Source organism: Periophthalmus magnuspinnatus, chromosome 9 (assembly GCF_009829125.3).
Source record: "Periophthalmus magnuspinnatus isolate fPerMag1 chromosome 9, fPerMag1.2.pri, whole genome shotgun sequence".
Taxonomy (NCBI): domain Eukaryota; kingdom Metazoa; phylum Chordata; class Actinopteri; order Gobiiformes; family Gobiidae; genus Periophthalmus; species Periophthalmus magnuspinnatus.
In genome coordinates, this window is record NC_047134.1 from 9964489 (window position 1) to 9984501 (window position 20013).

At 39.3% G+C, this 20013-nt stretch overlaps 3 protein-coding genes across 5 annotated transcripts; all 3 read right to left on the minus strand.

Moving 5' to 3' along the window:
* Positions 1 to 3365: 3365 nt before the first annotated feature.
* Positions 3366 to 9069, minus strand: psat1 (phosphoserine aminotransferase 1). Its single transcript, XM_033972668.2, has 11 exons — positions 8996 to 9069; positions 8451 to 8868; positions 7229 to 8361; positions 6550 to 6610; positions 6345 to 6414; positions 6045 to 6250; positions 5475 to 5647; positions 5012 to 5181; positions 4083 to 4211; positions 3881 to 4018; positions 3366 to 3697 (listed from the first exon to the last, which is right to left on the minus strand). Exons 3-11 carry the CDS (start codon positions 7283 to 7285, stop codon positions 3595 to 3597), a joined length of 1107 nt encoding a protein of 368 aa, XP_033828559.1. The 5' UTR covers positions 7286 to 8361; positions 8451 to 8868; positions 8996 to 9069; the 3' UTR covers positions 3366 to 3594.
* A 160-nt stretch (positions 9070 to 9229) lies between these two features.
* On the minus strand, positions 9230 to 11097 carry isca1 (iron-sulfur cluster assembly 1). Its single transcript, XM_033972799.2, has 4 exons — positions 10998 to 11097; positions 10303 to 10356; positions 10071 to 10176; positions 9230 to 10004 (listed from the first exon to the last, which is right to left on the minus strand). The coding sequence occupies exons 1-4, from the start codon at positions 11076 to 11078 to the stop codon at positions 9856 to 9858; spliced, it is 390 nt and encodes a 129-aa protein (XP_033828690.1). The 5' UTR covers positions 11079 to 11097; the 3' UTR covers positions 9230 to 9855.
* A 282-nt stretch (positions 11098 to 11379) lies between these two features.
* Positions 11380 to 19968, minus strand: tut7 (terminal uridylyl transferase 7). 3 transcript variants are annotated; one of them, XM_033972341.2, is made up of 29 exons: positions 19855 to 19968; positions 18864 to 19242; positions 18600 to 18742; positions 18342 to 18461; positions 18066 to 18243; positions 17914 to 18002; positions 17796 to 17847; positions 17644 to 17713; positions 17386 to 17512; positions 17194 to 17313; positions 16415 to 16543; positions 16163 to 16340; positions 15431 to 16050; positions 15210 to 15360; positions 15033 to 15119; positions 14854 to 14954; positions 14715 to 14772; positions 14500 to 14603; positions 14336 to 14425; positions 14158 to 14271; positions 13880 to 13954; positions 13611 to 13788; positions 13475 to 13522; positions 13290 to 13381; positions 13097 to 13212; positions 12832 to 13013; positions 12654 to 12724; positions 12534 to 12582; positions 11380 to 12398 (listed from the first exon to the last, which is right to left on the minus strand). In XM_033972341.2, exons 2-29 carry the CDS (start codon positions 19228 to 19230, stop codon positions 12340 to 12342), a joined length of 3768 nt encoding a protein of 1255 aa, XP_033828232.1. In that variant the 5' UTR covers positions 19231 to 19242; positions 19855 to 19968; the 3' UTR covers positions 11380 to 12339. The 3 variants fall into 3 exon arrangements, with proteins under 3 accessions (XP_033828232.1, XP_033828233.1, XP_055080089.1); XM_033972342.2 differs by having other exon boundaries at positions 11386 to 12398; positions 18864 to 19237; positions 19855 to 19962; XM_055224114.1 differs by lacking the exons at positions 11380 to 12398; positions 12534 to 12582; positions 12654 to 12724 and having other exon boundaries at positions 12881 to 13013; positions 13097 to 13181; positions 19855 to 19962.
* Positions 19969 to 20013: the final 45 nt, after the last annotated feature.

A 20013-nucleotide genomic window follows, 5' to 3' on the forward strand; every position in this document is an offset into this window, starting at 1 on the left:
TATGGTGTGAAAGTATCTTCAATATCTTCAATATCCTAAATGTGTTAAGGTATTTCACACAAATAAAGGCTTTCTTTTTTATTGTTTTGTAAGTATCCAGTGTGAACATTGTCTTTTTAAGAGAAAAAACACACAAAGTGAATGATTTCACAGTCATACCTATGCCTGCAGAGACTTTTCCGTGCACTAAAGGCCTGGTTCAGAGCGCGTGTCAGAGGTTAGACACACGATCGAGTATAAAAGCAGCATGGCTCCCCATTGAAACTGACCATGTGCAACCGGCAGCTTTTACCAAGTGATCCCTGATATAAAGAGATGTGCGTCCTCTCGCTCCATGTCGCTCAGAGCGTCTGACTCTGGCAGAGGAGACTCAGCACACAGACCAACAGCTCCCGCCCCTGGGATGTACAGTCAACACTGCTGTTCCGACTCTTCATATTGATATTTGCTAACAGCCAAAATTACTTTTTTGGGAAGATCCACCTGGGACGTTGTATAAAATAATAACTTCTGGATCAGGTTAACTTCTTGTGGCCTTCCTGCTTTTCCTTTATTATATTTCAAAATGAAGTTGCGTTACAAGCTGCTTATTGAGACCTTTTGTGTCTAACTCTGTGATCAGATGTGCACGGCTTCATGGGAAGTAATTACGCTGAACTATTGTGCATCACTCCATCTTTACTACAGGTTCACTAAACACTCAAGTACTCAAGAAATACTCAAAAGTACCACATGAAATAATCTACTTAAGTAAAAATATTAAAGTACCCGTTTCAAAATGTACTAAAAGTAAAAAGTAAAAGTATTCTGCGCAGATTTTGAGATCTAATGAAGCTTCAAATGTGGTGATTGTGACAAAGATTTGTGCCGAATTTTGTTCAACAGAAACTGAATCGATTTTTTTATTTTTTTTTGTATGTTTTTCTTGAAACTACAAATGTGTTAAAAAAAACAAAACCTTAAGCCTTTTCAGCAGGTCCAATACAAATACTTTCACTTTTCAGTCCTGTTCAAAAATATTGTGGAGTAGAAAGAAAGTACAGATACTGCTCTCAAATGTAGTAAAGTAAAAAGTATCCGCTTTAAAATGTACTTAAGTACAGATACCTAAAATGTATACTCAAGTACAGTACGTTACTACTTTTACTTTATTTTCCACCTCTGATGAAGACTTTTCCATTTAATAACATTTTTTTTCTACACTATCAATTGGCAGCATTTTTGCCACTACACACACACACACACACACACACCCCTACACACCCCCACACACCCCTTTACACTGCACACACACATTTACAGACACACACACACATTTACACTGCACACACACACATTTACAGGCTCACACACATTTACAGGCACACACACATTTACAGGTATACACACATTTACAGGCACACACACATTTACAGGCACACACATATTTACACTACACACGCACATTTACAGACACGCACATTTACAGACACGCACATTTACAGACACGCACATTTACAGACACGCACATTTACAGACACGCACATTTACACTGCACACACACATTTATAGGCACACACACATTTACAGGCACACACACATTTACAGACACACACACACATTTACAGACACACACACATTTACACTGCACACACACACATTTACAGGCTCACACACATTTACAGGCACACACACATTTACAGGTACACACACATTTACAGGTACACACACATTTACAGGCACACGCACATTTACACTACACACGCACATTTACAGACACGCACACATTTACACTGCACACACACATTTACAGACACGCACACATTTACACTGCACACACACATTTACAGGCACACACATTTACAGACACACACATTTACAGACACACCCCTTTACACACACACACACACACACACACCCACACACACATTTACACTGCACACACACATTTACAGACACATACACATTTACACTGCACACACATTTACACTGCACACACACCCACACACATTTACACTGCACACCCCCCCACACACACACCATGCACACACGCACACACCCCTTTACACTGCACACACATTTACAGACACACACACATTTACAGGCACACACACATTTATAGACACACGCACATTTACAGACACACACATTTACACTGCATACACACACATTTTCAGACGCATACACATTTACAGACACATACACATTTACACTGCACACACATTTACACTGCACACACACCCACACACATTTACACTGCACCCCCCCACACACCATGCACACACACTGCACACACACACCTATTTACACTGCACACACACATATTTACAGACACACACACGTTTACACTGCACACACATTTACAGACACACCCCTTTACACTGTACACACATTTACACTGCACACACACATTTACAGACACATACACATTTACACTGCACACACATTTACACTGCACACACACCCACACACATTTACACTGCACACCCCCCCACACACACACCATGCACACACGCACACACCCCTTTACACTGCACACACATTTACAGACACACACACATTTACAGGCACACACACATTTATAGACACACGCACATTTACAGACACACACATTTACACTGCATACACACACATTTTCAGACGCATACACATTTACAGACACATACACATTTACACTGCACACACATTTACACTGCACACACACCCACACACATTTACACTGCACCCCCCCACACACCATGCACACACACTGCACACACACACCTATTTACACTGCACACACACATATTTACAGACACACACACGTTTACACTGCACACACATTTACAGACACACCCCTTTACACTGTACACACATTTACACTGCACACACACACCTATTTAGACTGCACACACACACATTTACAGACACACACACATTTACACTGCACACACATTTACAGACACACACACATTTACATTTACACTGCACACATACACGTTTACACTGCACACATACACATTTACAGACACACACACACACCCCTTTACACTGCACACATTTACAGACACACACACCCCTTTACACTGCACACACACATTTACAGACACACAGAGAATCCCAAAGTGTGATCTACATTTCCCCCTAGTGGCTGTTGGCTGGTATTACATGTACAGTTATAATATCTCATGTGTCATTATGAGTCTGTTTGTGGTGGAAGCGGCTGGTTTCCACAGCTGGTTTGGTCTTTGTTTGGTTTTACACATATCTCTATGGTACATTTTGATTTTAGAAATGTCAAATGAACCATGGACTTGAGCTGTGATGGGCAGTGTCACAGTTTAGTTTAAGAAACTTTCAAATTAATGTGCAACAATGTAAAATAAACTCACATCATGCAATTATTTAGTCAACTTATGTTTACTGGAATGTAATTACACATGTGGAATTTAATATGTACATTAATATTTTGTCTTTTTCACACTGACAGACTTATTTAAGACATCACCTGCATCAGTCCATTGTCGACTGAAGGAGCTTCAATGGACCCGACAAGGATCTATTACTTAAGAAAAAAAGGCAAAGTTCTGTCCATTCTACATCAGAAAAGCCACTGTTTGCAGCCATAATGTGGGTTTACATGTGCTCCTTCTGAAACTCCTTCATGTAAGTGGCCAGAGCTTCAGTGTCCTCCAGAGTGACCGCGTTGTAAAGGGACGCACGGATTCCCCCAACTGACCTGCAGAACATAAGAGAAGACATGAACTATAGAGCAAACATATCAAAGGAGTCATTTTTAGACATTTTTTATTGATTTCAGACACATCAATGTTCCTCAGGGGATAGAAAATATCTAATACATTTACAAAGTACACATTTTAAATCGAATAAAACATTTAATTCGGAGAAAATCATGTCCGACCTGTGTCCTTTCAGCGAGATCATTCCACGTTTTGCTGCTCCATCAAGAAACTTCTTTTCCAAAGCCTCATCTCCTTCCTCTGTCCTCAAGCGAAATGGTATATTCATTCTACTTCTGCAGGACTGATCCACGGGGCACCTGGTAAAACACGGGCCATTTAGATTCATCTCTTTTGGTGACAGCTTTAATGATGTCGACCTACACGTAGAAACCATCTGAATTGTTGATTATGTCGTAGATCAACGAGGACTTCTGATTGTTGAGGTTTTTCATGGCGACGCTGCCTCCGTAGTTTTTGATCCACTCCAGAACCAGACACATGATGTAGATGCTGCAGATGAATGAAAAGAAGTCTCTGTGTAAATGCACGGCACGTTTTAAGATTTAAATATTTCAAATAATGACAAAATAGTACAAAATATTACAACGAAACAACAGTTAAGTCAAGGTCATTGGGCGGAAAGTGTCATACAGTGGTACAATATTTATATTTTTAGGACAAATCATATAAAATGGGGCAATATGGATTTTTTTGTCTTGCTGTTGCGGCTGATAAGTGCTATTTGCCAGTTTTTATCCACAAAAAAAGAGTTGTAGTTAAGTTCACAGCTAATGCCACTGTATATCGAAATATTACGATATACACGAAGATATACTGTAAATTTCGGACTATAAGCCGCTACTTTTTTCCCCACACTTTGAACCCTGCGGCTTATACAACAGTGCTAATTTATAGATTTTTACTGCCTAACGGCCACTGGGGGTCACTCTAACAGTAAATGCATAAGTGAAACATGGGGAAAGATTATGAACTGATGCTTTTCAGACACAATTTTAAAAAAGAAAAAAAAAGAAAGAAAAAAGCGTTTCCTAAATTAAAAAAACAAACAAAAACCCTTCAGTGTACCATCTTCCTGTGTAAATATCACAACACAAAAACCTGCGGCTTATATTCAGGTGCGGCTTATATATGTACAAAATTGATTTTCTTTTCAAATTTAGCTGGTGCGGCTTATATTCAGGTGCGCTCTATAGTCCAAAATTTACGGTAATCGCCCACCCTTAGAAAAAACTATCATTGTAATAATTTATACTTTTGTTATATTTATACGAGGAGGAGATTTCTGATACCTGAAACATGGCGGCGTGTTGTACAGGGAGTTCATTTCTGCCTGCACCTTATAATCCAGAACAATCGGACACTCTTTCAGGGCATGGCCTAACAAGTCCTCTCTCACAATCACCACCGTCACTCCAGCACAGCCCACATTCTTCTGAGCACCAGCAAATATCAAGCCAAACTGAAGAAGCAAACGGACAGTGAGTCACAACCAAAACAGCGCAACGTATTTGAAAAGGCCAATGTCTTTTAAACTAATCTCTTTATATGTATTCAGGAAGGACAGCTACTATCACATCGACTACAGTCACGTTTCATCAAAGTTTTTTTCATTCCTCCCAGTTTTCGTATTCTTTCGATCATGTGTACGGTATTTGCACAGATTTAATAATAAAGCTCCATCTAATCTTGACAACCTTTAGGGAGTTTATGTGCTTTTCCTTTACAAACATGATATTTCTTTCTATCACTGACCTTTGACACGTCCACTGGTCTGGACAGAAAGTTGGAGGACATGTCGCTCACAAGAACAACCCCGTTTGTCTCTGGGATGAAGTTGTACTCCACTCCGTGCACGGTCTCGTTGCAGCAGTAGTAAACATAAGACGCAGAGGGGTTCAGGGTCCAGCTGCTTGGGTCTGGGATTTCTGTGGACAAGGAGAACATCATGTTTCAGATTAGATCATAATTTTATACTTGGCATTACTTTATTTGGTTTGTGGCCACTGTGGGAAACATTCTTTTGGTGTTTTCTTCACTCTCGATAAAGTTGTTGATGATGATACAGTTAAAGTCGCAGTGTCACATCCTATTAATTAATGAACTAATTTAAATAATTACGAGTAAACAGATTTCTCCAGCCCGTGACCCACTTCTGTAACACTGCAGAGAATAGCTTCTGACAGGGCTAGTCTGAGTCGTCCATGTGGAAGGCTCTGAATGCCGGTCTTTACGAGGGGGTGGCCCCTTTGTGTAAGTTATGTAACCCACAAACTGGATCCCAAATCCCACAGAGGCCTAACGGGCAGAGAACGGTGCACTCACTTGTGTAGCTGTCGAGTTTTGGGTGGACAATGTTCACTTTTCCATACTTCTCTGCTTCTTTCGCAGCTTTAGCCGACCACGTGCCAGTCACAAGGTAATCAGCACATCTGTCTTCTTTTAGGCCAATGAGATTAAGAGGCACGGCGCTGAACTGACCCGAGCCACCCCCCTGCAGAAACATCACTTTGTAGTTGTCTGGGATATTTCTGTGGACACAAAGTCAAAGAGGATTGAGGGAATAAATAAAAGAAAACTACTGTATCCAAAATGTTTCTTTGTTTAGCACAAATAATAACTCACAGCAATTCTCGCATCAGACTCTCCGTTTTATTCAGGATTTTGCCGAAGTCTGAAGATCGATGACTCATCTCTGCAATGAAGAAAAGCTGTTTATATTCCCTTATATTGTTATGTGGGGTCATTTTTTATAACTATACGAGTAGAAGAGAAGTACTGGATGAATCATGAGGGAACAAATACAAAGTTATAGGTTCCTACTACTTACCCAGAACACTAATCCCAAGACTGTTGTAACTGAGAAGCTCCTTTTGTGCTTGAAGCAGAACCTACAAGAAATATTCATGACTTTAAACGTAAATGTATTATGTAGATTTGTGTTTTCAGGTACCAGCAGTAATTAAACAAAATTAAGAACTGCATCATACCAGTGCCACAGTTTGAGAAACAGAGAAATAATCCAAGACCAAACAAACTACATAATGCAAATACTATAAAGCCATGTGCGCCCTCTAGCGGCTGCTTCTGTAATTGCACACATTTCCACTTGAATGAATGAGGCTGATGCAACTCAACATTGTATTTTCAACCATCTGGAGCTGTGCCATGTTCACACTCTATGCTCTTTTCAACCTAGTGACATATAATGAAGTATGCATTCATAAAATCACCAATATTGTACAAAATAATGCGAATCCCAAGCCACAAAACTACATTGTCTCAGGCAAATAAATGTAGTTCTATTACAAAACGCCTTATGATGATTGTTTTCACATTAAACACAAAAATGCACAAGGTGCATTTCTAAAATATCTCACGACTGCGACCATAAACCTGTAGCAGATGAAATGATAAATAAGAACAAGTTTGATTTGTTTTCTCTAATGCACAAATAGGCTAAGGATGGCTAATATTCAAAGCATAAATCAAACACAGGTGTGGCTCACGGATTGAGGAAGTTTTGCAGGTCCAGCACCGAAGTTGATGGTTGATTTCTGCTCCATGATGAAAAAGGACGTGTCTGTGCGCGGGTTTGGTCAGTGATGCTGCTGCTGCTCGGACAGTGCAGGAGACAGTGGACACAGAAGCGTCTTCTCTGCAGCGTGGGGGCGTGAACGGCGCGTGCGGAGTGACGCATTCACGTACAACTTGTAAATTTTGCTCAACTATGTCCAAATCTCGATGAGCGAAGATGTCCCTGCACTTATTTCACTCTCGGTACATTTATAGAGATATACAAAGCCTTAAAAAAACTACATTTGGGATTTTAGTAGGGTATATTTGGCCATTTAAATGTATTTTTGCAATGTGTATATAGCTACTTTTCCAGCTCTCTTTAAAGTAGCATTAGTTCCAGGATGTTTCACTGGGTTTTAATTGGCTGCAGTCACATGCATTGTTGGATTCCTAATTTCATTGGGTAAAATGCATCTCTCCCAACACACTTGTGACCAGTTATTTTAAACCAGTTCACTTCACACAATCCATCAAATAAAAGTTAAGTTAAACCTGCACATAACTGATTTTTAAACTGGTTTGGACTGTAGGAAACATCATGTATTGGACTTGGGGACATTTACTGTATTTTTCTCCTAATGTTAATGATAAACTGTTTGTCTTATAATGTAACTGTAATGAAATGTGTGTTTTAATGTGTGTTCACCTGCACAGGGACCAAACATGGAAAGCAGCAGCAGCTAAATCTGATACAAATCATCTTTTCTTTTGTAAGACTGATGAATTTGTACATGAAAGAATAAAGAAAGTTGTTCGAATAGGGACAGCATAGCATAAAACTTTTTGACCTTGGATTTAGTACGCATGTAGGCCTATACTACAAATACTAATTAATGAGAGCATGTTACAGTTTAGACAGAAATAGACAAAATTATGGCACTAAATTAATCAATCCATGGCCTGATTGCATTGTCGATTATTTAGTCTCTAATATTTATTTTTTGAGTGTCCATGTGGTTACAATGAAGGTCACTAACACAAAACTGCAACTTCTTCGGCGTGCCCAGATAAAGCTTCCTCTGAAGGTCGACCAAGTCTTCAAAGAACCAGTCAGTGGTTGGCCCTGAGGATGTTATTGAGTAATGTTATGTAGTATTAGATCAGAGAGTATGACAGAGTAGTGCTGACTTGAAATCACACGTCTGAACTAACCTGTTTTCCAGCCCACGTGTGATGTTTGCTGTTTCCGTGTCTCTTCACCAAAACCTAGAATATGTGGCTCTGTCTGGTGTTTTAAAATGTGATTCCTCGACATTGCTGTACATTTCTGGTATGGAAGAAAGACTGCGTTTGTGTGGGTTGCATTCTGCCTCAGTGGCCTAGAGTCCACAGGAGCTAAGCAGGCAGACAGACTTTCTCTCAGGTAGTCTGGTCTCTCAAAGTGCCGATATATCAACTCACTAAAACACTCAGGGAGGGCTGCTCTGCTTCTTATAGAACATTTGGGGTATGGACTACACTGTATGTCCTTAAAATGAGTAAAGGTTATGCATGGGAGCTTTTTGCAGGCTGCACTTTTGGCACACAATAGAGACTCATTCTTAGCCAGAATCTTCAGCAACTCTGAAACCTGCAAATATTTGATTATAGTAAGTTTGTAGCAATAGCACTTAGATTTCTTTATCACATACCAGTAAGATCACAGTGGGTAGATACAGGAAAGAAAAGTACAACTAAATACATATCTGAACATTTACCTTCAGTTCAAAAGACTCTCTGCTCTTAAGATCTCCGTTCATGTGTAGCTGCTCCATAAACCTCCACTATAGCCACAGTTAAAATATTAACACATTGAGAGGAATGTTGTTGATTCAGTCATGTGACCACAAAGCACAACTGACTTGCTGTGCCCCATTTCTAATAAAAATACATTACCATAGTAACAAAGTCATATTTTTAAAATGATTTGAACATAATTAACACAATATAAATAACTCAACATTGTTCTTTATTAGTAGGCTCGTTCATATGTATACAGGCATATTGCACAGTTAGTGAACTCCAGTACACAGTAAATACTATACGATTGCAATGTTGAGAAAAGCAAGAAAAACCTGTTTTCTGTAAGAGGCATTCACGTTTTTGTGCGTGTTTTTTGAGCGTTTAATTTGTGGTTCAACATTAAATATTTACATAAATTGATAAATAAACACGATTTCTAGTCTATACACACGGGTAAAGCATTTCTAAGAAAGCCATGTCTGCATACTGTAGGTACAAGGTTTGGTGATTTCTCACGAGTTTTAGGGATCATCTATTGAATCCTCTGTGACACCGTTTTTAATATGTCTGTATAATTTATATAGGTATAAATGTATAAAATATAATCACCCAGGACAGCATGAGACAGCAGTGGTCCAATGAAGATTCTGCATGTCCCGGAATGAAAAAAATTCGCATCTGAGTGGTTAAAAAAAGATTCATGGCTGCATCTGAAACAAACTGTAGCAAAAACGTAGGCACATCCAAGTCTTACAAATTTCCTTACAGCGGTCAGAAGTCTTTAAATGTGACAAGCGTGGAAGGAAAGTGCTCGGGCAGGGAATATTGACTATGATCATATGTTAAAGCTCTCTCCACAGCCACAAGTGCCCTTAATGTTTGGATTGTTGAAGACAAATTCACTAGAGAGCTTAGACTCCACAAAATCCATCTCAGTTCCCAGAAGTGTCAGCTGAGCCTTCTTTTCTATAAAAACACAAACACCTAGAAGAAAGAGACAAGACAATTAGACATATTCTATTTGTTTTTGATTGGTAATGAACAACTTACCATCCTGGATCACCTCCTCATCAGATTTCTCCTTGTCCTTGGTGTATTCAAGAGTGTAGGTGAGACCGTTACAACCACGTGTTCTCACTCCCACTTTTAAACCAATCTGAAATAAGCATTGAGATCATTCTTAATACTTACGAGTCTCATCAAATTGGCCTTTTTTATTCCGTTATATTCAGAAATATACTTTAAGGACAATCACCCAGTTACTTTAGTAACCTTTACTTACATATTCCGGTTTGTGCTGCAACAACAACCTGATCTGGTTCACAGCGGCAGGGGTCTAAGGGGAAAATATGTGATATCACTGTACAGTAAAACGAGATTTAACAAACAAACTCAAATAGTAGTTTATTTTTGTTAAGGTAAAATGAGCCACACGACCTAGACCATGTTTAGTAATAAAAATGTATTTAATGTTCTCCAGTGTAACATAGAAACATCATCATCGCATTTGCAAATAAAAAAAGTCATTAAGCTAAGTAATTAGATTTGGGACTAGACTTTATAGAACTATCTTCATGCACGTTGTCATGTAAACATCATGTAAACATCATGTACACATCATGTACACATCATGTAAACATCAGTGTCAACGTAAACATCAGTGTCAACGTAAACATCTCTGTCAAAGGCGGGGACAGTTGTCCTCCGCCCTGACAGTTGTCTCTCAGTAAACGCGATAAGAGCTTCAGTCAGGCTCTAAATGTCTGCGCATTTGTAACAGACCTGGAGCTTCGGGTGAAATCCTGTTTTGTAACGACATTGGCCGTTAAGTAACATTAGCATGTTAGCCTAGCCTTGACTGTACATTTATAAGCTAACCTAGCCGCGGGTATTTATCTTGACATATTTGAAGCTCCATTTATTAGCCTGATATTTTCGCATGCTCAGTGTTTTAAGGCATTCTCCTGCATGTCTCACCAGGGTCAGAGCAGCTCTCGTCGGCAGGATCTTTCTTTTGCTGACCGCTCGGACGGTCGCTCTCACCACGGACGCAGACATGTTGATTCCTAAACCATAACAATCTACCACGCATGCGCATAATACAGAAGGCCGCGCCCCCTGTGAGCGCCCCAAGCCACGATTGGCCAAACATAATGATTGACAGCCAGTGCAACCAATAAAATAAACCTAATTTCCCCATTGACTTTAGATATACCATGAAAATCTACTGCCTCAAGAGCCTCACACTGCTCACATGCGCTGGGATTTTTGTTAATTCGTAAAATTGTAAAACGATACAATATAAAAATATCAAGAGTAACATATAAAATGGCATAAAAGTAAAAAAGTAACACGCATGTGGGTTTGTGATGTGAATTTATTTGATTTCAACACAAAACTAAACCTTTGCTCAAAAATAAGAAAAAAAAATACTTTGCATTTTAAGATGGTCACATTAAAAGGTTTAAAATAATTCTAAAAACAAATCAAAACATTTGCATAAAATCTTGACATTTAGCCAGAAGGACTTTTTTTTAAAGAAAATTTACCAGGTCTTTCAGACATAAGCAGCAACAAAATTCAAGAGTATGAACCCTGAAAGTGCAGCTATAATTATGTGACAAAAGCAAGAACATTAACAATAAATACTGTTGTTTTTTTTTTTATTAACTGAGATCTCCTCTAGTTTGAACACACTGACTTGCACTAGACTACACCATCCCAAACATGTAACTACTTCTGTAGCCATATTACTCTTCTACAACACATATTTGGAGACAGTTGATGGCACCTTTTTAAAAATTGGTAAATAAAATTAAAACTACATAAAAGTCATCATTGAAAGCCTATAAAGCTAGTAGCTACTAGACAGATGAGGTCAGTGCCCATGAAGTAAAAACAACTGTAAAAGAAAGTAAACAATTGTTTTGCCATTGTTGAAGTACCCCGTCACTTAGTAAAAAAAAAAAAAATTAGGGCAATCTACTAGCCTGACAGAAAATCCTTTATATAGAATCTGGCCAGTCACAATCATGTTATAAATTGAGAAATAAAACTGAATAAATAAAGGATTAACTGGCAGTGTATTTTAACAGTACATTGGGTGAATCTATAATGGCTCGTTTCAATAAAAAAAAAACAAAAAAAAAACAACAACTTTAAAAAGCTCATTAAATGAGCATTTTAGGGGAAACAAAAACATGAATAAAAGGCCCTACTTGGCTTCAAGTCAAGGAGTCCTGGCTTTGGCTTTTAAAGGGCTTCTGAGCCTGAAGGTTGAGCAAGTGACGTGTGCAGCAACAGTCTCAGAGCTACATCTTCATTCCTCTTGATTCTTCTTGGGACCAAACTGACCCATATTTCGACAGGCTAAACTACCTGAAATACCAAACAACAGTTGAAATTTCAACTTAAAATTTCATACTAAAAAAGGGAGAAAGTTTTAAATTATGCATTTATGTGAAAGTCTGGTGAAAGTCATGATTTAGCAATAAATATTAGTCCTAAATTTACCTGCATGGGGACTTAAAATAAGTCGTTTCTCTTCTTTCATGGGGTTACTCTGTGAAAGACAATATAATTTAGTAACAGATTCAAGTAAACACATACTACATAATTGGAATCATGACCTACAGCTTTATCCCTTCCTCTCCGTGCTCCCAAGTGTCCAGAAGGTGCAGGAAAACCATCCAGCCTCATATTTCCTAACAAATGTGAAATCCTAACTTAGCCAATGTGTCACATTTTACAGTTAATTGTGGGAATACTGCCCAATTCTACAGACTTATCAAACAGATGTAAGGAGCATTACCTGCAGGACCTCTGTACAGGTGACAGTCCTTTTTCATGTGTGTGTTTGAGCCACAAAGAAAGCAACAGCGAGGTTCCAGAGGGTCTCTTTTTCTCCACTGCTCACTCGGATTTTTCACTTGATCCAGAGTGTCGTCTCGCTGAGCATCAGCCCCCCTTTCAGAATCTTGTCTGTGGCGTGACCTGACAATAAATTAGGTTATGATTTTGTAATACCAATAGAAAAGAAGAACATTAAAACCACGTCAAAAGATGCAATAACCTACTTTCTTCGCATTGGACAGTCTTTCATAAAGTGCCCAATCTTCCCACATATTCTGCAACACCGGTCATTAGGAGCCACCTCACCTTCTGTGAGCACGTCGGGGTCAAAAAAATATTCCTAGAACAAGTTGCATTCTTAACATTTGTAAGCGTTTTTTATGCATTTTTAAGTTGTCCATGTCGCTTGTTACCAACCATTGTAGAAGGGTACTGAACAGGAAAGGCCGTGACAGGAGTGCCAAACACTTTTCTGCTGTTAATGAAAGCCTTCATGATGAAGTTGATCACTGTTAACATGTGGAAAGAAGTGTTACAAGACAGCATAGAAGAGAAACATGAAATGCATGTGTGCAAAAGGTGAGGCTTGAATTCATACACACTTTTTCTAGAAAGTCCAGCACCCAGATTATGGTTCAGGTCAAATGGATCTGTCAAGAAAAAAAGATTAATCTATACCAAAAAATAACTGAATGCATAGGATCAAATGACCAATGTCATGTTAAATCTAAGAATAACCTTCAATGGCAATTAATTTAGATGTCCACTGTTTATTGAAGGTAGTGAGGCGAGCATGCTGTCGAATACAGACAACATGTTCTCTGAAATCAAAGTCCTCTGTGTAGAACTGAAGCAAACCCAACCACAGCTGTCCCACACTCTCCCTGTTCTTTCCATAGTGTGGCCAGTGACTTGGCTGCAGAAAGAAGCATTTGTTATCTTTTCTGAGTCATGAGTCATAAGGTCAAAACAGTGACATTGTGAGGAAAATGAATCGATTAACTCACCAATGCTGCCAGGTCGTCAAAAAAGTATACATTCCACCCATCTACAAGTTTCTCTGGCTTCTTTCCATCATACATCTACAAAACACACATTAATTAGTCTATCATGTCATTATTCGAGCGAAACCAACCAGTTGATCTAGGATGAAAACAGGCAGGCCATGTTATAAGTTGTAATGGTTCAAAAATGTGTTTTATTTATGTATAATAAAATAATTGCTGCCAGATCTTTAGCAGGTCAGACTAGCAGACTGTATTCTGTATGTTGCATGACAAATTACCTCTTGCAGGACAGGGATAACGGGTGGATTTCTCTGTTGCAGGTAGAACAGCACCATGAGGGTGTATGCATATGAAGAGAGGCTGCCGCGTGATGCATCCCCAATGTCACACATCTGTAAGGAGGATGTGATTTAAAATTGACCTTCAAAAATCACCTTATAAATTAGGGACACTTACTTTGGCAAAAACCTTCATGACATAACAGAGAATCTTCACTCTTGTGTCAATAGTAGCATAGGATGCCAGCAAGTGAGTGTTGTGCAGGGCCTTCAAAGAAAAATGGTTTAAGCACAAACACTAACTAAAGTAGGATCACATGGGCTTCTGCCTGTCCATCCTACCAGTGTGTTGTATAAGCTGATGTCTCCCTCCAGACCAGTTTGAACATGATAAAACTTGACTATGGGAACCTTTGCAGTAGTAATGGGTAGGATGTTTTTAAGACCTAGAGAGTAGGTACATGTTAGAAATTAGAAAAGAACATCTAACTCGTATCAATAAGTGTTTAAAAATGTAAAAATGCTTAAAAGCACATGCAAAATGAGTCATTCCCAACCTGAGTGTTTCTTCAACAGCCTTGCAAGGCTCTCAATTATATTGATGCAGTCATCATCCTTTAAAATAAATACATGGCCAGTTAAGTCTTGAGCACAGAACAATGTTAATAAACATACATACAACAGAGAAATAAGTACCTCTATAGAGTCCCGACCTTCCAGCATCATGCAGATGTCCAAGTCACTCTGTCGAAAACCGAAGCCATTTTTTGATGATCCAAAGAGTTGTAACTTTGTGTCTGTAAGTCAAGTACTTTAGCCAGTTTATTGTGCAAAAAGTTACTTTTATTGTCATGAGAAAAGAAAAAAAAGTTTACCAGGAAAGTGACGCCTGATGAAAGTTTGTAGATCCTGGAGAATGTGATCTCTAACTCTCTCCTCTAGTTCACCTGGAGCAAAGTCATCTGTAGACAAAAAAAAACAAAAAACAAAAACCAGCAACAATTATACATTCTAGGCCAACTGTGCCTCATCCTCGACAAACACATACTCACTGTAGCACTGCTCACAAACTTTGTCAAGGACCCTCAGAAAGTCTGGCGTCATTGGAGGCAATGGGTCAAGTTCCACCTTCTTGAAATCTTCAGGACAGTCTTTCTTGAGATGGCCGTCACGTTTGCACAAGGCACAAACGACAATGTGGGACTAAGGAGGATCCACAGACAATTAACTTTCAAGTTTGAAATTTTGGCACAGAAATCCTTGAAAACCTCACCTTGCCTCTTGTGAAAGCTTGTTTAGTGAACCTGTAGGATAGGCTCCCATGTTTTTCACCTGTATCTTCTAGTTTATCCAGTTTTATAGAATCTTCAAGGGGTTCTTCTACTTTGTCCATAAAACCTGATGTGTACAGGTCAGGCCCCTCATCGTCTGATAAAACCTCCTCCCCTGAGATTTCATCAAGTGGAAACAGCTCCTCATCTTCTGTGGTTAAACTGTCCATGTGTCGTCTGATCTGTGCGTCCACCTCTTCAGCCTCCCCACCCTCCTCTTCCTCCTCTTCAGACAGACTTTCTTTTCTCAAGTCTGCTTTTTCTGTGTCTTTTTCAGATTCACTGTCTTCAAGTTCTTCTTCAATAATGCAGTCGGAGTCATCTGGACCAGTTTCTTCATTTTTAGATTGGTTTAATGATTGAGGCTCAATAATAAGCTTATTTACATCAGGCAGACAAAACTCATCCTTACCGTGCTTTCCTTTCAACTTGTGACCCATAGCTGGTGTATTGGGAACAAGTGCAAAGTACTTGTATGTAGTTTTGAGGCAGTGCACAATGTAGTCATGAAATTGCTGGCTGTTAACTGAGCGGGCCACGTTCCTTTTTACTGCAAATGGGTCTAAAATTTGCACACAAAAAAACAAAAAACAAAACAAAAATCATAATCTTCTGTTATAAACCCAAGGAGACAACATGTGACGTCTGAAAGTAAAAGGTTATAAACATCATACCTTCAACAGCAATGCGTTTTTTTGGCCAGTCCTTCATCTCTCTGGATAGCACTGCACGAGTACGCACACTGATTACATAATCCTCCATTTTAAACTCCAGAGAATAAAAACGAAGCATCTCCACCCACAGAAGGCCGACTTCTACAGGAGGGTGAGGATGCTGAAGCCCCAGAGGAACCTGTTCACAAAATTCAGTCTGTGTGTAAAGGGCATAGATTTTCAGTGAACCAAATATTTTACATTTATTGTTACCTTCCCATTTAAACTGGATTTGTCTGAAGATTCTTTAGAAGAGGAGGGAGAATAAACCCAGTGTATATGTCCATCATCTACATGTGTCAGACTGAAGTCTTTCAGTCTGCTGAGTGAGAACACCTTAATCTACAGAATGATTAAAGCATGCACAGTAAAGAACAGTTACATTTTCTAACATATGAATGTCTGTATCATAAGTGTAGAGGTTATGCAGATAACATCACAACCTTTGGAACTTTATTAGTAAGTGGCAAGATTACATGAGTATCAGTTGTGGGTAATGACAAATTCTTCTGTAAAAGCTTAAAACCCATCTAAAATATGAAAGAGCTGCTACAGCTTGATAACAAATATAAAAGTCTACAAGTCTGCTAAATATTTTGATTGTACTGGACATCTAAAATAAAAATAAAGTAAACAGTAGTAGAAACAGTTAACTAAACAGAGAAAGTGCAGGCTACGCTCGCAGTCATCACTCACAGACTTTGGGATCTGACACTGTTGAACTGATTACCTTTCTCGGTTTAAGTAACATGTTTCTGAGCCTGTGTGTTGATGAAATAATTGTGGGCCGAAAACAATTGCTCCTTGGGCAAAAATTTGGCAATAAAAAGCAAAGGAACACATTTTGTACGTTAAGCTGCGCATAGTTCTGCCTCAGTGCCAGTCAGAATGTTGAGAAGCATTTTTAATAAAATAATGTTAATGCATAACCTCTATTGAAAAGGGGAGCAAGCAAAAAACTGCACACATTCCCCAAATAAGGTCAAGGTTACCTCTTGGTTCAGGTAAGTCGGCAGGAGAGCCTGTTTACGCTGCTGTAAAAAGTAGACAACCATAAGGGCAAACGCATAAGACGGAAGTCCTCCTTCTTCTGGACGGTCGATCTGACAAATCTAATTAAAGAACAACAATCAAATAAAGAACTAAAGCAGCATAACTGGTCATTTCATAAAGCAGAGAATTACCTGAGCCCAGCGTCTGAGGCCCAAAACAAGAGGGAGAAGGAGGGGCTCCTGGTGCACAAGGGCTGAGAGGTATGAGGTAGTTTGAAAAGCGTTTTCATTTCCTGCACTCACTTTGCAGATGAGACCGCTATGCAAGTAAAAAAATATATACATTTTGTTTTTTTTATGCACTCTTGGCTACAAAAACATGTTGTACAATGCTATTTGCTTGTAGAGAAAACAATCCAGAAAATAAGGTTGCTAGATAAACTTCTTTACCTCTTTTTCTCTTTGCAAACAACAACAGGAACCCTGGCATGAAAGTCTGCCTCCAATTCATCATAGAGTGCTGGAAGAAAAGTATTTTGTTTTATAAAATAAAAATTAAATATTATGAATAAAGAAAATATTTGAAAAGCTAAAACCCTTACAGCTAACAGAAAGACATTCTTTGACCAAGAATAAGACATTTGGCTGAGTCATCTGTGAAAAAAAGGTTTGATAGAACATTCAGAGCTCTCAAAAATGTTCAGTGCAATTGAGCAGTACCTCTGGTGGAAACTGAATATCAATGTTGACATCAGATTTCGTGAAACCAAATTTGGTACAAGAGGATCCATACAGCCTCAAGGTAATTCCTAAACAGAAAATACATAATGTAAACATTTTTTACTGAAAGTTCCAATGCATATGCAACTTACCAGACATAACAGAGAGGAGAAGGTCTTGCATGACAGAAACGGCTTGCTGTCTTGCCTCCACATCTTGGTCAGTCATCCCATGTTCACGGACCACCTCGTCTAGAGCAGCGTTTATCGCACTGACCTGCTCTGAACTGGGAGGTGAAATTACTGTTAACAGTTCCTGCTCTTGTCGTTCCTGAAGACCAGAAAGAAGCAGTTAGTCTTGCACATTGGAATTAGCACACTCATCCAAACAATCAGCAACATGTGCTTTAAGTAATACAAAATATGTACCTTAGATTTTTTCTTGTGACGTCTGTCCTTAAAAATATGCTTATAGGCATCTGCTACAGAGTCCAAAAAAATGTCACACAAAGAACACGTGTAAACTGCATTGGGATGGCTGTTGGGAGGCTGAAAAAAATGTGCAGAAAAAAAAGAGCAAAATAGAAATAAATTCATCAAAAATTTCCAAAACAACTCAACATTTACAAAATGAATACATTTTGCATTAACATTTACGTCATTCAAGTATTCAAAAAGTTTTCAAACCTTTCTCAAAGGGTTTATCCCATCCCGTTTAAGACGCCTTTCTGCCTGCCGAATACTGCGTTCCGCTTTGGTTGAGGGCCTTTCATTTACAGCTTCACTATTATTTTCAGAGGGTGTGTTTCTGTTTCGATTTCTTCTCTTTCCTTTGACAAATACATGAGCTTGAGATTTGGTTATGCTTTTATTATACTGTGTTACTACAAGATGACATTTGGTTGCCTTTGGTTAAATGATGGAAAAAAAAAAGTCAATAGTGGGGTCTACCTGATTTGTGAACACTCCCATCATTGGCCTCCATGTCCTCTCTGGGACTTTCTGAAAGAGGTCTTGTCCTCCAGTTTTGTGGCTCCAAGCGGTCCCTTTTGTGATTTGCCTGACTCCCTCCGCAGGTGTCCGGACTAGAGGCCCACCTGAGGTCGTCTCTCAGGGATGGACTGTGCCCACCTCGGAAACCTCCTGGGGACGAACCTTGGAAGTTCTGCCTCCCCCTTTTCGAAGTACCTCTGAACTCGCTCTGGTTGTTCCTTCCTTGGTGCCCACCCTCTGGTCTGAAGTTCTGTCCTCTGCCCTGGTCGTGGGTCCTGTCCCAACCACCCTGCCAGTTTTGGTGAGGTCTGCCTGGGTTGTCCATGTTTTACCTTAACTTAAGGAAGACATATTATGCAACCCCAATATTGATAAAGACAAATAATAATTAGATAAATTGACTCCATTGACACCAGTGAGGAAGTATACTGAAATATAATAGAAAGTGTGACCATACTCTCATGTTGTCAGATTAAAACATTTTCCATTAGGCCCATTTAGTTTTTAATAGCGGCAGATGGTCTCTTTGGAAAGAGTTACCTTGTGGAGATAAAACTGAAACCTGTCATCAACTTCTAAATATGATCACTGGATCACAAACTTTGGACCTTGTCTCAGACGTTTGTTATCGGTCTATTCAGACCTGACGTTTAGAAAAGCTCAGGACCTGGAGTGTCAACATCTCTCTGTTTTAAACGGGTTTTGGAACAAACATTTGTTAGAGATCGTCAGGTAAAGAGAATGTTTACATCCCGAGGACAGACCAGGCAAACTTGGTCGACTTTTGTTCCTGTTAGCTCCTGGCTAATCCATGCAGCAGCTAGTTCCAGCTGCTAGCAGCTAGCATGACTGCTCTGTTCATTATTTAGCTCATCTAACGTTTCTGCTGTTTAGAGCATCAAAGTCTTTCGCTGCCCCCCATAACTCATGTGAAACTGTAGTTAAATACCTTGTGCGTTTCTTTAGAGGGCATGCTTTAAAGTCACGCTCAGGACTGACTTGGCATGTTGTTGTCTTGCTCAAAACCATGAGAGAAACTGTCTGTTATGTAGCGTCACTGAGGAGGCCCCGCCCACTCTGCGTCACTGAGGAAGCCCCGCCTACCGTG

Coding starts and splice junctions, on each gene's coding strand:
- psat1 (XM_033972668.2), bottom strand. CDS start 7,285: ATGGAGCAGAAATCAACCATCAACTTCGGTGCTGGACCTGCAAAACTT. Junction 6,251..6,344: donor AGTCTGATGCGAGAATTGCT/GTGAGTTATTAT, acceptor TTGTGTCCACAG/AAATATCCCAGACAACTACA. Junction 4,212..5,011: donor AACACGCCGCCATGTTTCAG/GTATCAGAAATC, acceptor ATTCATCTGCAG/CATCTACATCATGTGTCTGG.
- isca1 (XM_033972799.2), bottom strand. CDS start 11,078: ATGTCTGCGTCCGTGGTGAGAGCGACCGTCCGAGCGGTCAGCAAAAGA. Junction 10,357..10,997: donor CGAGAGCTGCTCTGACCCTG/GTGAGACATGCA, acceptor TTTTCCCCTTAG/ACCCCTGCCGCTGTGAACCA. Junction 10,005..10,070: donor TGAGGAGGTGATCCAGGATG/GTAAGTTGTTCA, acceptor TCTTTCTTCTAG/GTGTTTGTGTTTTTATAGAA.
- tut7 (XM_033972341.2), bottom strand. CDS start 19,230: ATGGACAACCCAGGCAGACCTCACCAAAACTGGCAGGGTGGTTGGGAC. Junction 17,848..17,913: donor ATATTCAGTTTCCACCAGAG/GTACTGCTCAAT, acceptor TTTTTTTCACAG/ATGACTCAGCCAAATGTCTT. Junction 12,399..12,533: donor TATTTTAAGTCCCCATGCAG/GTAAATTTAGGA, acceptor TTGGTATTTCAG/GTAGTTTAGCCTGTCGAAAT.